This window comes from Dendrobates tinctorius, unplaced genomic scaffold, assembly GCF_039654945.1.
Source record: "Dendrobates tinctorius isolate UK_male_01 unplaced genomic scaffold, ASM3965494v1 ptg000003l, whole genome shotgun sequence".
NCBI classification, from domain to species: Eukaryota; Metazoa; Chordata; class Amphibia; order Anura; family Dendrobatidae; genus Dendrobates; species Dendrobates tinctorius.
Genome location: NW_027361671.1, coordinates 99,948,807 through 99,965,725, shown reverse-complemented (window position 1 = coordinate 99,965,725; position 16,919 = coordinate 99,948,807). Strand labels below are relative to the sequence as shown.

General features: G+C 46.4%; 1 protein-coding gene across 1 annotated transcript in view; it reads left to right on the top strand.

Annotated features, from left to right (window-relative positions):
- Positions 1–1,816, top strand: part of MYL2 (myosin light chain 2) — a 32,975-nt gene extending 31,159 nt beyond the window's left edge. Inside the window, exon 7 of the mRNA XM_073579135.1 lies at positions 1,242–1,816. Coding sequence (XP_073435236.1) covers positions 1,242–1,343 — 102 coding nt within the window. The 3' untranslated portion in view covers positions 1,344–1,816. The remainder of the gene's footprint in view (positions 1–1,241) is intronic.
- The last annotated feature ends 15,103 nt before the right edge of the window (positions 1,817–16,919 follow it).

Genomic DNA, 16,919 nt, shown 5'->3' with positions numbered 1-16,919 from the left:
AACATCCTATCTTTTACTACTGATGCTGCATAGGCAGCATCAATAGTAAAAAGTTGATTATACTTGTCAAGCACTATGTTTGACAAGTGTGACCAACCTATCAATCACTTTTCCAAGCGATGCTTCAAATCGCTTGGAAAGCGTAAGCATTCTGCAAGCTAAAAACGCTTGCAGCACGCTTGTGTTTTGTGGGAAAACGCATGTGAATTCCGCATGCGTTTTACCCACGGCAGGGAGATGCGGAAATGCTGCATTTCTACAATGTGGGCACTTAGCCTAAAGAAGCACTCCTCCTCCCATCAAAGTTTTTATCCCCTTAATACAGTATATTGCACTCATCATATTATATGGAACTATGTACTTACAATTGCTCAGTTTGCCTTTCTACCCAGATAATTCTTATCTTTTATGACATCCCATGTTTAAAAACTGTCTAGAGGAATCCTTTCTATGTAGTAACAGGAGGTCAGTCCCTGCATGACTCATGAGTCACTGGAAAAGTCTCTGGCAGGGCGAGAAGGGAGCAGTTGGGTCAGGAGTTGAGGAGGGGAATTGTAAATGCAGAGACAAGAGACTTCCTGTTTCTACGTAGAGAAAAGAGAGGAATTACCATAGCTGGAAAGGCAAAATGAGCAATTGTAAGTACACACTACCATATAATATAATGACTGCAATATATTAACAGGATAAAAACTTTGAGAGGAGGAGTGCTTCTTGAATTTTCTTGTTGAGTGGATATGTAATAGGGAGTATGAAAATGACTTCTTTTTAAGATTTGGCAGTGTCCTTACATACTTTAGTAAAGGGGTGTTTGTTTCTATTTGGCCTTTCTCAATGTAACATTGCAGGTTCAACATAAAAAAAGGAAGCTTATAGACCCGAGCGAAAAATTCCCAGAAGCCAGGTAGCAAAATGGTTGCTTGATTAAGATGAAACATTTTTCAATATAATAGAAAGGAATTGTGAAAATTGAGAGTGCCCTTCCCATATTTAGAGTCTCCTCTATCAGCCATAAGAAAGAGCCCATACAAAACAGAAATCTTGGTCTGTAAGATCTATTGTATGTGCTGCATGGTCAGCCCACTAATTTCAATGGGTGCCCTGTAATGCTTTATTCCTGTTGGATGCAAAACTAGTCAGGGGACACTTTTTAAAAAAAAAACTATTGTTACAATATTTGCAGAAACACAAGTAAATATATAAATTTCTTGACTTTCTTTTGTTCTTTATTTTTTTAAAAGGTGGACCAGATGTTCACAGCTTTCCCACCTGACGTGACTGGAAACTTAAACTACAAAAATCTTGTGCATATTATCACCCATGGTGAAGAGAAGGAGGAATAAACAACAGTGTTGACTTTTGCTTACTATCCTGTTAGTATTGTTTTCATTTCTCTTACAAACTCCTATGACATAGGACATCATGAACAATCCATGGGATTTTTAATAATTTTGGAAATCTATGACACCTACTCAGGGACAACTTACCTAAGAGACAAGTCTCATAAAATCAATAAAATGTGAACATCTGTGTGACATGTCATAATAAATCATAATATCTCATAATACCTCCATTATACAGTGCCTTGAAAAAGTATTCATAGCCTGTAAACTTTTCCACATTTTTTCATGTTACACCCACAAACTTATATGTATTTTATTGGGATTTTATGTGATATACCAACACAAAGTAGCAAGTATTTGTGAAGTCTAGAGGAAATTACATATGGCTTTCTAATTATTTTAAAAATCTAAATCTGAAAATTGTGACGTGTATTTGCATTCTGATAACCCTAAATAAAATCCTGAATGGTCAATTGCCTCCAGAAGTCACATAATACTGTACATAAATTGAGTCTACCTGTGTGTAATTTATTGTCAATATAGCTAGAGCTATTCTGTGAAGGCCTCAGAGGTTTGTTTGAGAACATTAAGGATCAAACAGCATCATGAAAACCAAGGAACACACCAGACAAGTTAGGAATAAAGTTGTGAAAAAAAGTCCAACACTGAACATCTCACGGAGCACTGTTCAATTCATCATCCAAAAATGGAAGGCGTATGGCACAACTGCAAACCTACCGAGACATGACTGTCCACCTAAACTGACATTCCAAGCAAGGAGAGCACAATTTAGAGAAGCAATAAGCAAACAAGAGGCCCACGTCCCTTTTGAGGATCTGCAGAGATCCAAGCTCAGGTGGGAGAATATGTTCACAGGACACTTAGTTGTATACTCCACAAATCTGGCCTGTATGGAAGAGTGGCAAGAAAGAATACATTTTTTAAAGAAAGCCATAAGAAGTCCAGTTTGCAAAAAGCCATGTTGGGGACACAGCTAGCATGTGGACAAAGTTGCTCTGGTCAGATGAGACCAAAGTATAACTTTTTTAGCTAAATGCAAACGCTAGGTACGGAGGAAAACTAACACTGCAGATCACCCTGAAAACACCATCATCACAGTCAAACATGGTGTGGATGATTTTCTTCAACAGAGACAAGAAAGCTGGTCAGAGTTGATGGGGACATGAATGGAATAAAATATAGGGCAATCGTGGAGAAAAATCTGTTAGAGGCTCCAAAAGACTTAAGACGGGGCATAAGTTCACCTTCCAGCAGCACAATAACCCTAAACATACTGCCAGAACTACAATGTTTAGATCAAAGCATATCCATGTGTGTGAATAACCAGTCCGAGTCCAGACTTAAATGCTGTTGAGAATCTGTGGCAAGACTTGAAAATTGTTGCTTACAGACGCCTCCATCCCATCTCACTGACCTAAAGGCTGTGTGCCCACGTAGCGATTTTTAAGCGTTTTTGCCTTGATTTTCGGCGCGAAAACGCTGCAAAAACGTTTAAAAATCGTGTACAGAACGCACCCCATGCATTCCTATGGCATTCCGCACATGCTATGCTAATGCTGCGCTTTTTTCCGCGGCGGAATCGCATCGCGGAAAAAATCGCAGCATGCTCATTCTTTTGTGCGGAATCGCAAACAATTGCCGCGATTCCGCACCCATAGGAATGCATGAGAATCGCTTACTTCCCGCATGTGGCTATGCCCACCATGCGGGAAGTTAAGCGTCTCATGTGCAGTTGGTACCCACGGTGTGGAGGAGAGGAGACTGTCCTCAAGGCCCTGGGTACCATACCCCTGTAAAAAAAAAGAATAAAAAATAAAAAATCGGGGTATATTTACCTTCCGGCGTCCCGCGCTGCATTCCCGGCCTAAGCGTTCCCAGTCGATGCCAATAGTAAAAACCTGGTCACACTTGTCAAACACTATGTTTGACGAGTGTGACCAACCTGTCAATCACTTTCCAAGCGATGCTTCAAATCGCTTGGAAAGTGCTTGAATATCGCACGCGAAAATCGCGGCAAAATCGCAATCATAATCGCGGTAAAATAGCTGTGAAATCGTACGGAAAAAAACGCACGATTTCTGGGAAGGAGTCCGGTTTTCAGTGAGCGTTTTAAAACGCTACGTGGGCACATAGCCAAAGATAGTTTTGAAAGAAGAATGGCCAAAAATATCATCCTCTAGACGTGCAAAGCTGGTAGTGGCAATCCCCAAAAGACTTACAGGAGTAATTGCAGTGAAAGATAGTCTTACAAAGTTTTAATTCTGGGGGGTATGAATACAAATGCGCACCACAATTTTCAGATTTAAATTTTTTAAATATTTAGAAAACCATTTATCATTTCCTTTTATACTGCACAAATACTTGCTATTTTGTGTTAGTATATCACATAAAATCCCTATAAAATACATTTAAGTTAGTGGGTATAATATTAAAAAATGTGAAAAAGTTCACTGGGTATGAATACTCTGTCAATACACTGTACATATTTCATCATTGAATATTTTGATGAAGATATTCCAATATTTATTAACCTGGAAAACATAGAACAGTTGAATTAGAAAATGTACCATATTTTTTGGACTATAAGACGCACTTTTTTCCTCCCAAAATGTGGAGGAAAATGGGGGTGAGTCTTATAGTCCGGATGTACCGGCTCTGGCTGTGGTGGGGAGGTGGGGGAGCGATTTCGGCGGAGCAGCGGGTCACAGTGGCAGGAGCCAGTGGCTCGGCTAACTCCTGTGCCCGCTGCTAAAGAGGAATGAATATGCACTGCATTCCACGCCCATGGGCGTGGAGGGCAATTAATATTCATTTCTTTCTGGCATCCTGGTATGATTGGCCCCATCCTGTTGCTGGTATGATGGGTCCCATCCTTATTCTGGTATGATTGTCCCATCCTTATCCTGGTATGATTGGTTCCATCCCGTTCCTGGTATGCATGGCCCCATCAGAAAAAATAAAAAAAACAAACCATTATACTTACCTTCCTCCACACCCTCGCAGGGTCCTGCTCCGGTGCCAGCAGCTGCTTAATGCTTGTAAGCAGCACATGGCAGGGACGTCATGTGCTGCTTGCAAGTCGAAGGGCAACTGCTGGAATACTCACTGGGACTGTTCATCGGAGATCGTGGTGAGTATTCATTCCTCTTCAGTAGCGTGCACTGTCAGCTACCAGCTTCTTGCTGCTGCCCTGCGGTCATGTGTGCCGATACTTAAGAGAAATGAATATTCTGAATATTCAGGGGCCAATTACTCATGTTTTGCAATACACATTTTTTTCCTTTGTGTGTAATGGAACAACACAAAAAAATTAGAAAGAAAGGCAAATTGGACATAGTTTCAAACAAAACCCCAAAAATGGGCTGGATAAAATTGTTGGCACTTTTCCAAAATTGTAGGTAACAATTTTGTTTCAAGCTCACCTGTGGTAAGTAACAGGTGTGGGCAATAAGAAAATCACACCTGAAATCAGATAAAAAGTGGAGAAGTTGACTCAAACTTTGCATTGTGTGTCTGTGTGTGCCACATGAAGCATGGAGAACAGAAAGAGAATAGAACTGTTTTAGGATTTGAGAATCAAAATTGTTGAAAAATATCAACAATCTCAAGGTTACAAGTCCTTCTACAGAGATCTTAATGTTTCTTTGTCCACGGTGAACAACATATTTATGAATTTTACAACCCATGGCACTGTAGCTAATCTCTCTAGATGTGTACGGCAGAAAAAAAATTGATGAAAGGCTGCAATTCAGGATAGTTTGGATGGTATATAAGCTGCCCCAATCAAGTTTCAAAGGTATTCATGTTGTCTTGCAGACTCAGGGTACATCGCTGTCAGCAAGAACTGTCGATCGACATTTGAATAAAATGAAACACTATGTCAGTAAACCCAGGAAGATGCCTTTGCTGAGATACAGACATAAAAAAGACAGTAGTTTGCCAAAATGTGCATGAGTAAGCCAAAATCCTTCTAGGAAAGCATCTTGTGGGCAGATGAAACTTAGATAGAACTTTTTGGTAAATCACATCATTCTACTGTGTACCAGAAACGGAATGATGCCTACAAATAAAATAACACAATACATACAGTCAAATATGGTGAAGGTTCAAAGATGTTTTGGGACTGTTTTGCTGCCTCTGGCACTAATTCTGAAGATTACCAAAGGACCTCTTCAAATTGTTCACTCTTTGTTACATTGCAGCCATTTGGTAAATTCAAAAAAGTTAATTTTTTTCTCATTAATGTACACTCTGCATCCCATCTTGACTGAAAAAAATAAGGACATTTTTGCAAATTTATTAAAAAAGAAATACTGAAATATTTTATGGTCATAAGTATTCAGACTCTTTGCTCTGTATTGAGAAGAAGCACCCATTGAGCTAGTACAGCCATGATTCTTCATGGGAATGATGCAACAAGTTTTTCATACCTGGATTTGGGGATCCTCTGCCATTCTTCCTTGCAGATCCTCTCTAGTTCCGTCAGGTTGGATGGTGACCGTTGGTGGACAGCCATTTTCAGGTCTCTCCAGAGATGCTCAATTGGGTTTAGGTCAGGGCTCTGGCTGGGCTAGTCAAGAATGGTCACTGAGTTGTTCTGAAGCCACTTCTTTGTTATTTTAGCTGTGTGCTTAGGGTCATTGTCTTAGAGGTTTTCATCCAGGATATTTCAGTACTTGGCCGCATTCATGTTTCCTTCAACGGCAACCAGTCATCCTGTCCCTGCAGCTGAAAAACACCCCATAACATGAAGCTGCCACCACCATGTTTCACTGTTGGGATTGTATTGGGCAGGTAATGAGCAGTGCCTGGTTTTCTCCACATATACCGCTTAGAATTATCACCAAAAAGTTATATCTTCATCTTATCAGACCAGAGAATCTTATTTCTCATAGTCTGGGAGTCCTTCATTTGTTTTCAGCAAACTCTATGCGGGCTTTTTCTAAGTCTTGCACTGAGGAGAGGCTTCCATTGGGCCACTCTGCCATAAAGGCTCGACTGGTGCAGGGCTGCAGTGATAGTTGACTTTGTGGAACTTTCTCCCATCTCCCAACTGCATCTGTGGAGCTCAGCCACAGCGATCTTGGAGTTCTTCTTTATCTCTCCCACAATTGCTCACTTTGGCTCGAAGGACAGGTCTAGGAAGACTTCTGGTGGTCCCAAACTTCTTCCATTTAAGGATTATGGAGGCCACTGTTCTCTAAGGAACCTTGAGTACTGCAGAAATTCTTTTGTAACCTTGGCCAGATGTGTGCCTTGCCACAATTCTGTCTCTGAGCTCCTTGGCCAGTTCCTTTGACTTCATGATTCTTATTTGGTCTGACATGCACTGTGAGCTGTGAGGTCTTATATAGACAGGTGTGTGACTTTACAAATCAAGTCCTATTAGTTTAATTAAACACAGACAGCTGGATTCCAATGGAGTAGAACCATCTCAAGGAGTATCACAAATAAATGGACAGCATGTGACTTAAATTTCTGTCTTTTTTCAGTGAAGATGAGGTGCAGACTGTACATTAATGAGAAAAAAATGAACTTTTTTGAATTTACCAAATGGATGCAATGAAACAAAAAAATTTAAAGGGGTCTGAATGCTTTCCATACCCACTATATACTGTATATATATATATATATATATATATATATATATATATATATATACAGCTCTGAAGAAAATTAAGACACCACCACATCAAAATCCTGTCATGGGCAGCCCATTCTCCAGACATGAACCCCATTGAAAACTTCTGGAATGTAATCAAGAGGATGATGGATAGTCACAAGCCATCAAACAAAGAAGAACTGCTTAAATGTTTGCACCAGAAGCAGTGTGAAAGACTGGTGGAAAGCATGACAAGACGCATGAAAGCTGTTTTAAAAAATAATATTTTTTCCACAAAATATTGATTTCAGAACTCTTCCTGAGTTAAAACATTAGTATTGTTGTTTCTAAATGATTATGAACTTGTTTTCTTAGCATTACTTGAGGTCTGAAAGTACTGTTTTTTTTAATTTTGACCATTTTTCTTTGTCAGAAAAAAAACCAAAATCTATTGCTTGGAAATTCGGAGACACGTTGTCAGAAGTTTCTAGACTAAAAGAACAATTTACATTTTACTTAAAAAATATACCTATAAGGTGAAAAAGCAGACAAACTGAACATTGGAAAGTGGTCTCTTAATTTTTGCCAGAGCTGTATATATATATATAATATATATTGTAAGGTAGCGCTGTTATTCGGGTTAGGGGATACTCGCTTGGCAGCCAATAAATCACATCCGGCACAGGTTTCTTAACATAACTCCAACAGTCCATACGGTTTATTAGGCATTATAAACCAGGAACAGCAACAGAAAGTTCATATAAACAGCATAGCGTCCATGACAGAGCTTCACTCTGCAATGTGCAGTACACAGGCTCTCTAGTCTCAGAGTTATATCCCCTGTCCGAGTTTACCTCATGGCTGCTTCTCATTGCAGACATTCATTCCCTCCAGGGAACTCTCACACACACGACTCACATGTACAGGAAGGCAGACCCATCTTCCTTCAGTCGGTCTCACGTCAGCCAAGAAGAAACCTTTCATACGGACCAACTGGGTTCCAGCATTCACTCATATGACCTACCCTGGCCACCTTATATCGTCCGTAGCCACGCCCACCGGGTCACATGGCTATGACCTCATCACAGGTCCTACAAGCATTCATACATTCTTTACTATGACATTCTAGCCACACCCCTGGGTGGATTTGTAGGTGGCTCGCCCTAACCCATTGGCACGAAACCTCAGCAGTATCACTGCTGATCAACACATACACAAGTCTTCATCTCAAGGCCACCCACCTTGAGATACATTACGATGATTCAGCATCCTACACCTATCAGGACACTGGAAATGCTTATACGCCTGTCCTGGGACACCCACACAGTGCCCCCTAGCGGACACAGTGGTCACTACACCACATACCCCCCCCTGTTCAAACTTGTGGGGTTGAACACACAACATTACCCCAGGATCTCGTGACCAGGCACTCATTACACCTTGCCCCACAGGTCGAGAGAACCGTCTCCGTCCGTCATCCTGCCTCATCTCTACGTTAGGCCTTCCCCGCCCCCAGCGGTCAGAATATCGGCCCTGATCTTTGGCCCTCCAGTCACAGTCTGTCTGCGTCATCAGACACTGTTTAGTCACCACACTCCTTTCTCTCACTGACCGGCTCTCACGGTTGGTGCGGTCATAAGTCTTAATCGAGCCTACTGTCTGGCCTGAGTCTGACCCATTCAGTGTCTCACAGGAACTAAGGTCTCTCAGCCTCGTACGGCCCGTCGAACTGCCACTTGCTGACATTCTTCGGCCACCTGCCATGTCACTACTTGGAGGAACCCTTCGGGTCCTTACATCTTGGGTTGAAGGCGGCCGCCACCTGGTGTTCCGTACCTTTTTATTGATCCGCCAACAGTCCAGCCTCAACTGCTCAATCTCTTGCAGGTACCCCACTCGATACTCCAAGAGCATCCGAAAGTTTCTCAGGCTTTCCACGAAGCCAACCACCATGATGGGAATCCTACCCTCTTCACTGAATACCTGGTCTTCATCATCAGGAGGGATCCTCACCCTTACCACACCGGAGATATTCACAAGGTCTTGCATTACCTTCCCGAATCTTCTAATGATTCTCCCAATCAGACCTTTGGGTACCGGAACTACATCTTTCCGCAAACCCAGCCTATCCATAGCCTCCCTTGCTAACTCTAGGCGTCGAGCAGCTTACATATTACTCCGCCTGACCAAATGTTTGGCGTGAAGACATTGCAGATGCATGTTTTTCAGGACAGCTACCCGCTTTGCTGTGTCTTACCTGGCTGATACTATCACCAACTGCCGAGTCTCAGGTGTCCAGTGCCCCTTACACGCCTTGACCGCCTCTTTAAAAGCCTCATGGACACCTTCCTCAGCACAGGCTTCTTGCATGTCCTCGGGCACATCAATCACAGACTTGAAGGTCGTGGCCTTGCTCTCTTCCTGGCCAGGAGGCTCTGGCTTTACCACAGACACTTCCCTCACTACAGTTGACCCGATCGGGTGACTGTCTTCTTCAGTTCTTAGCTCCTCAACTTCACAAGATCTCATCTCTTCATGACCCTCTGCCAAGACGGACACCGGCAGCTCCGTCCCACCACCAGTCGGACCCGGCCGCTGTACATCTCCGTCCAAGTTCTTCTCCCGCAGAAGACCTTTTACTACTCCACTGAGTTCTTCCATCTCTTCCCTAAGGGTATTGTTCACGTTTTGCCACGTTGACAGGTGACCTTTGAGCTCAGAGACTTCTTTCTCTAGTTCTTCTATTCTGTGCTCCCTTTCTCTCTCAGAGCCACAGTCACACCCAGAGTCTGAGTCACCCCAGCCTGTCGAGTAATCCTTCCAGTTACCCACTAACCGTGTGAATACTTCAGCCGTCTTATCAATCAGGTCACCATCAGTCCTGTCACGAAACGTCAGATCCGTCCGTTGGGCAGACGTACCCCTTCGTCCGGTCACATCTACCTCTGACCTGTCCACGTCAGGAGCCGTCACCGTCTCAACATCAGTAGGAACGTCTCCAACCTCCTGCCATACATCATCAAACACATCAAAGTCCCGGTCCCTCTCCAAGGCATACACTAAGTCAGGTGGTATCCCGCCACCTTGGCACTCACCACTTGTGGACCCCTCAAACATTACTCTGCCTACCGCATAGTTCACCGTGACCCCACATTTACAGCGAACCTGAACCATTTTCTCGGCCAGACAGAAAGTGAGAGGAGTTCCTGTCAGAGTCACCTGACTCTTTGAGTCCAGCCGACCCGAGACTCCTTCTCGGTGAAGCATTACGGTACACACCTGTGGCCCGTTGTTATCTGGAAATATCCCACATTCTGAAAAATTCATACAAGAACATTGCTGTTCCTCTTTTGACACACTGGCCCCTCTCTGGACCACCATCCCAATTTGGGCCACCGCCTCCCTCTGAGACTCCACCCCTTTTTGAGTTACCACCCCAATTTGGGTCACCGCCCCCTCTGGGACTCCACCCCCTTTTGGGCTACCACCCTGATTTGGGTCACCACCCCCCTCTGGGACTCCACCCCCTTTTAGGCTACCACCCTGATTTGGGCCACCGCCCTCTTTTGGGATTTTCCCATGTCCGTTCTATAGGTCTCCTTAGAGCACAGTTCACACCAAAAACAGTTTATGTCCTTTACGATACTACACAAGTCCTTGCTGGCACCACCACAGCTCCTGCTGTCACCGATCTCCGACACCACCGGCTGCCGCTCACACACAGCTGCTGATGTCACCTTCGTAACCCCGCCGTGTTACAGGAAGCCGCTTGTCCCCTTCGTAACCCTGCCGAGTTACAGCAAGCCGCTTGTCACCTTCTTGACCCCCCTGAGCCACCGCAAGCTGATTTGAGAAAAGAGAAAAAAAACACACCACACAAAACTCACGTGTCCTGTCTGTGTGCTCTTCAGGACGTCCGTCTCCTCTCCTGAGACCGTCCAATACACAGAGCGCACCGGGTGCTATTCAGGGAGCCGACCCTCCTCCCAGGGTTTCCCAACACACCGGCCTCACCAGGTCCATGGGCTCAGAGGGTGCTATTCAGGACATCCGTCTCCGCCTGAGACTGTCCAACACTTACGCCTCACCAGGTCCAAGGTCATACCATGTGCTCCAGGGATCCGATTCTTCTCCCAGAACCTCCCAACACTGACCCTCCAGGACCTTGCTCACTGAACCCTCCAGGTACACAGTCTTTCTCACTGACCCAGGTCAGTACATCACAAGGCTTTCACAACCGTCAGCCCTCCTGGCTCAGCGTTGCCAGCACTGCACCATGTGCTTTTGGAAACCGTTGCCCTTAGCAACCGAATTTTGCAGTCCTCTTCCTTTGCTCCTAGCAACAAGGCTACAACACTGCCCATAGCATTCTCCACCAATTGTAAGGTAGCGCTGTCATTCGGGTAGGGGATACTCTCTTGGCAGCCAATAAATCACATCTGGCACAGGTTTTTTAACATAACTCCAACAGTCCATGCGGTTTATTAGGCATCATAAACCAGGAACAGCAACAGAAAGTTCATATAAACAGCATAGCGTCCATGACAGAGCTTCACTCTGCTTATCCTGTGGTCACACAGGTTGTGCAATGTCCAGTACACAGGCTCTCTAGTCTCAGAGTTATATCCCCTGTCTGGGTTTACCTCATGGCTGCTTCTCAGGCTATATTCACATGTGGCGGTTTTTTCATGTTGTTGCGGCGGTTTTAACAGCGTGATTTTGCTGCGAAAATGCAAAAAATAAGCATCCCATGCATTCTTTTTCTTTACGAAAAAGAACCCCGCCGCCACGGGAGAGACAGAAGGATGAATGTGTCCCTTACGGAGACTCTCGGAAATGTATTCCTTCATAGCAGCCCGCTCGGGACCCGAAAGGTTATACAAGCGGGCCTTGGGCAATTTAGCACCTGGAATCAGGTCAATGACACAATCAAATGGGCGGTGTGGTGGTAAAATTTCAGCCACTTTTTCAGAGAAAACGTCCGTATAGTCTTTTAGGTACTCCGGAATACCTTCCAGCCCAACGAACGACACAGACACAGTAGCAAGACATTTTTCAGAACAATAGGGAACCCATTTAACAATGTCCCAAGATTCCCAATTAATCACAGGATTATGTAATTGTAACCAGGGGAACCCCAACACCAATCCCGCAGGCAGGTTGTCCATAACAAAGCATGAAATATGTTCCTGGTGCAAGGAACTCACTTTAAGGAGAAACTCCTCTGTAAGAAATATGATGTCATTCTTAGCCAGTGGTGTTTTGTCAATGGCAACAACATGGATAGGAGTCTCTAGCCTAACTGTCCCTAACTTACACCTGGACACCAAGTCAGAGTCAATAAAGTTTAACGACGATCCGCAATCCACGAAGGCAGAAGTGGATGTGGAGACACTCCCACAACAAAGTTCCACTTGCAACAATATTTTTGAAAATGGAGAAAAGGGTACCTGAGAGCCTGGATGACCTCCATGACAATCACCCGGGCTCAGTCGCTTGTTGGTCAGTGGACAGGAGGGGCAATCCTTTTTCCAATGTCAAGAATCGCCACAGTAAAAACAGCATTTTCCAAAGCGCCGTTGTCTCCTTTCTTTCTCCTTGAGGTCGATGGTTCCCATCTCCATGGTTTCCAATGTAGGACTGGCTCCCCTTCCTTGGGAGAATAATGCGGTCTCAATCTGCATCACTCCCCTCGCCCGTAGCCTGCGATCCATTCGGACGGCCTGTGTCATAGCCTCCTTCAGGGAATCAGGTGGAGGGTGAAGAGCCAAGGCATCTTTCAGATGTTCAGACAGGCCTCTACGGAACAAGCCCCGGAGGGCGGCATCATTCTAGCAGACCTCAGCAGCCCAGCGTCTGAACTCTGAGCAAAACCACTCGGCTGAGTGCTTCCCCTGGCACACACTCATCACCATGTCCTCAGCCAAATGCATCCGATCAGGCTCATCATAAATATGCCCCAGGGCCTCAAAAAATGCATCCACAGTCATACACTCAGGGGCAGTGATCGGAAGGGAGAAAGCCCAAGCCTGGGGGGCTCCCCTTAACAGAGACATAATGACCCCCACTCTCTGACTTTCATCCCCAGAAGAGTGTGGTCTCAATGAAAAAAAGCTTACAGCCCTCCTTGAAAACTTTGAATTCCTTTTTATCTCCAGAAACTTAACCAGAGACTCAGGGGAAACTAATGTAACATCCCGAGCCCCCGGTGATAAAATCCCCTGCACAGTGTCAGCGATCAGCAGCTGAGACTGAGCCAATGCTAGCTGTTCCCCCAGGAGTTTCTGAGACATCTGAGTCAGGTGCTTTACCTGCTCAGAAAGGGCGTGCATAGGATCCATCACACACACAGGAGAAGGGGAGCGGAGAGAAAAAATGGTAACGGTCAGTTATAATGTCCGGACTCCAATGTCAGGACCCTGTCAGCGTCGGAAAACTGCCACGCAGAGCAGAGTGACTTACCCACACTATGGGAGAGCGTCCAATACTGTAATGATGGTTCAAGCAGACAGGACCTGCGGCACTGAAAATAGTAAGGAGTCCCAGTACCTACGATCATGTGACTGCAGGGGGCGGGGCTTAGCGTCCTACTGCTGCAGATGATGTAATGTACCTACTGCAGGGAAACTGTTGTAGAGGAGAGGAAAACGCAGGTCAGACAAGCGAGGGTTCATACACGGTGAGGGCTGTGCGCTTCCAGAGGGACCAGCAGAGAATAGTCAAGTCACAGGCAGAGGGTCATACACAGAGAGGTAACGCAGTACAAGAGGGACAGGCAGAACTCGTAACAGGGACAGAACCAGATCAAAACCAAACAAGCAACAAGTTATCAGGCACAAGGCATACGTACGCACAAGGTCAACTAACTCAGCCGAGGGCAGGAGTATAACTGACACCGGACCTAGGTCAAGTGAGCATTAAATAGCCGCCCTCTGCCAGAGAGAGGCAGAAACAATTAACCCGTCTGACCAGGATGGGCCAAAGACAAACCCTTTCCTGGATCATGACAGAAACCTGATGTCTATCCGGTTTGCCAAGGATACCAGGTCATCCAGCGAGGTGGGTATATCATGACTGGACAGCTCGTCCTTGATTTGCCCAGAAAGGCCCTGCCATAAGGTACCCACCAGAGCCTCATTATTCCAGGCGACTTCGTTATGTTACCCTGACGTGGCCTGAATGGTGATAATGCTGCAGAGGAAGGTCGACTGGGCTAGGTGAAGACCTTCCGGAAGGCCTCTAGAAAAGACTGGAGTGTCAACACAAGAGGGTCCTCTTTCCCTCATAGAGAATTGAGCAGTAGACAAGTCTCGTCAGCTGTGCTAAAGCATTGCCAGAGAGATGGGACATGATGAAAGCCACTTTGGCCCAGTCGGAAACTAACTGATGAGCCAAGAGTTTGAAGTGTAGCATGCACTGACTAATTAATCCTAAACATAGGGCAGGGTCACCGCCATAGCGTGGAGGAGCTGACAGACAGGATCCAGAGCCAAGCATATAGCTAGCAGTCTGTTGGGTCACGGCAGAGGTGGTCGCAGCTTGGTAGGTAGGGGCGGATGATGCCAGGGTTGTCAGCATATCAAGACAGGTGTCATGTCCGCCATGTCTGTCATGTCTGTTTTGTCTCAAGAACTCCTGGAGTGATGTGCATGCGCATATCTTGTCTGCTATCCTGCTTGTTCCCTAGAGCAGTGTGCACACTCACCTCATGTCTGCTGAGCTGCAAGATGCCTGCGTTTCTGCTTTGCCTTCTGTGATCTTCTCGTCATGTCTGAAACCTTGATCATGTGACGTTTCCTAGGATCCTGCACTGTCTGGTTCTGCAATCATCTCGTCATGTCTGAAACCTTGATCATGTGATGTTTCCTAAGATCCTGCACTGTCTGGTTCTGCAATCATCTCGTCATGTCTGAAACTCTGATCATGTGACCTTTCCTAGGATCCTGCACTGTCTGGTTCGGTGATCATCTTGTCATGTCTGAAACCCTGATCATGTGACTGCACTCTGTGATCCTGGAGCATCTGAACTAGGAAGTTCTCCCCTGGTCCTGACCCGGAAGAGGCTAGGCTTTGCCGTGCGGTATCACACGCGTCTCTGTCCTGTACCTTTGCCTAACCCTGCCTTGTGGCTCCGTGCCTCTGTGCACGTGCCTGGTTGCCTGTGCCTGTCTGGTGTGCCTCAGCCGTGCCGCCTCTAGCCGTGCTCGCCTGTGTGCCTCAACCGTGCCCCGTCCAGTGCAATAGTGGTCTGGCTGCGTGGCCCCGCAGCAGTACCGCCTCTAGTCGTGCCCGCCTGCAAATGCCATCGTCGGTACCACCTGCCGGTGCCCCCAGCCGTGGTCTCCGTGCGCTCTTGCACTCACGCTGGTTCTCGCACTGTGCCTTTTCGTGCTACTCTTGCACATCTCTTTTGCTTACTTTGCTCTGCTCTGAACCCTGTCCTGCCTGCCGGATTCCGTAACCTGCCGACCGCTGCCAGAGGTCCGGACCTAGATGACTGCGGCCTGATGTCCGGAGCTGATGTCCGCAGCCTGATTCCTGGATCCTGTTGATCGATGCCTGCACCCGGATTCCAATGCCACCGTACCCTGTCTCTCCCTGGCGTGCCCTCGCACGCGCAGGTCTCCGTCCTTGTACCCGTCCCTGGCATGCCCCTTGGCATGCGCAGGCCTCCGTCCTGTGAACTCGAACCTGGCGTGTCTGTTGACACGCATCATGTCGTTAACCCTGTCTTGTTTCCTTGCATGGAACCCTGGCTGACTTTCGGATGTCCGGATCCTGATGATTGCCTACAGAGCTTCAGAACCTGATGTCCCGGTTGATCTTCGCTTGCTGTCCAGAGTATGATGTCATCGTGCCTCTGCCTACCATCTGCACGTACCATGCTTGGACCTTGGCGTGCCCTTGCACGCACCTTGCTATGTTGTCCCTGTTCTGGTTATGTTTGTACCTGATGTTATCCCTGAAACCTTCCTTAAATGAAGTTTCTTTGAACGTCTCGTCTCTCCTTGTCTTGTTTCCCTGAGCCGGCCGTCTGGTCCAGCTGCCGTGGTGGCTCACCCCCTTGGTCTTACCCCTGACACTCCCTGTATAGGGGGTGATTCTCACTAGGTCAGCTCGCCCTAGGTGGGTGCCATGGCCCAGAGGGTCCACTCATTCAAAGAAGAAACGACTCAGCGTAAGCTGACGCTCGTCACAACAGGAAGTTACTGTCTGCAGGAAGGAGAGTATTTTATCCTGATGCACCTTCTGGTGGGAGACCTCCTGGTACAGATCTGAGAAAGGAGAGGTCTGAGAGCCAGCGGATTCTATGGGCTGAGTAAGCTATAATGGGAATGGTGGAACCACTGTAACGTGGTCCGAGGAGAGCCTGGAGGGAGGTAACTAGGTGAGCACCTGACTCTTCACTAGAGCCCCTGATGGTGGGGTTAGGCTAGGCTCCCGATGAACATCAGGTGCTACTCCAGGACAGAACATGGACACATGGCAGCTGACCCTCAAGGGACTGGTAGCATGAACGGACCGAAGGGAGGCGCAGCAGAAGCAGGAAGGCACTGAAGGAGCACAGTGACCAGAGATACAGACAGGGCCATCTGGAATACAGAAGCACTAGCAGGTGTGGGCTGGACCAGCTGGTAGACAGGTGAGCACTGGCAGGTGTGGACAAGCATCTGGTAGACAGATGAGCACTGGCAGGTGCGGACTGGACCGCCTGATTTACAGATGAACTCTGTCAGGTGGGGACTGGACCGGCTGATGTACAGATGAGCATTGGCAGGTGCAAACTGAACTGGCTGATGTACAGATGAGCAATGGTAGGTGCAGAATGGACAGATTGAAGTACAGATGAGCACTGGCAGGTGCTGACTGGATCAGCTAATGTACAGATGAGAACCGGCTGAAACTGAGATAGACAAGGAAGTAAGGGCAGACAGGTACAGGACAAGTTGACT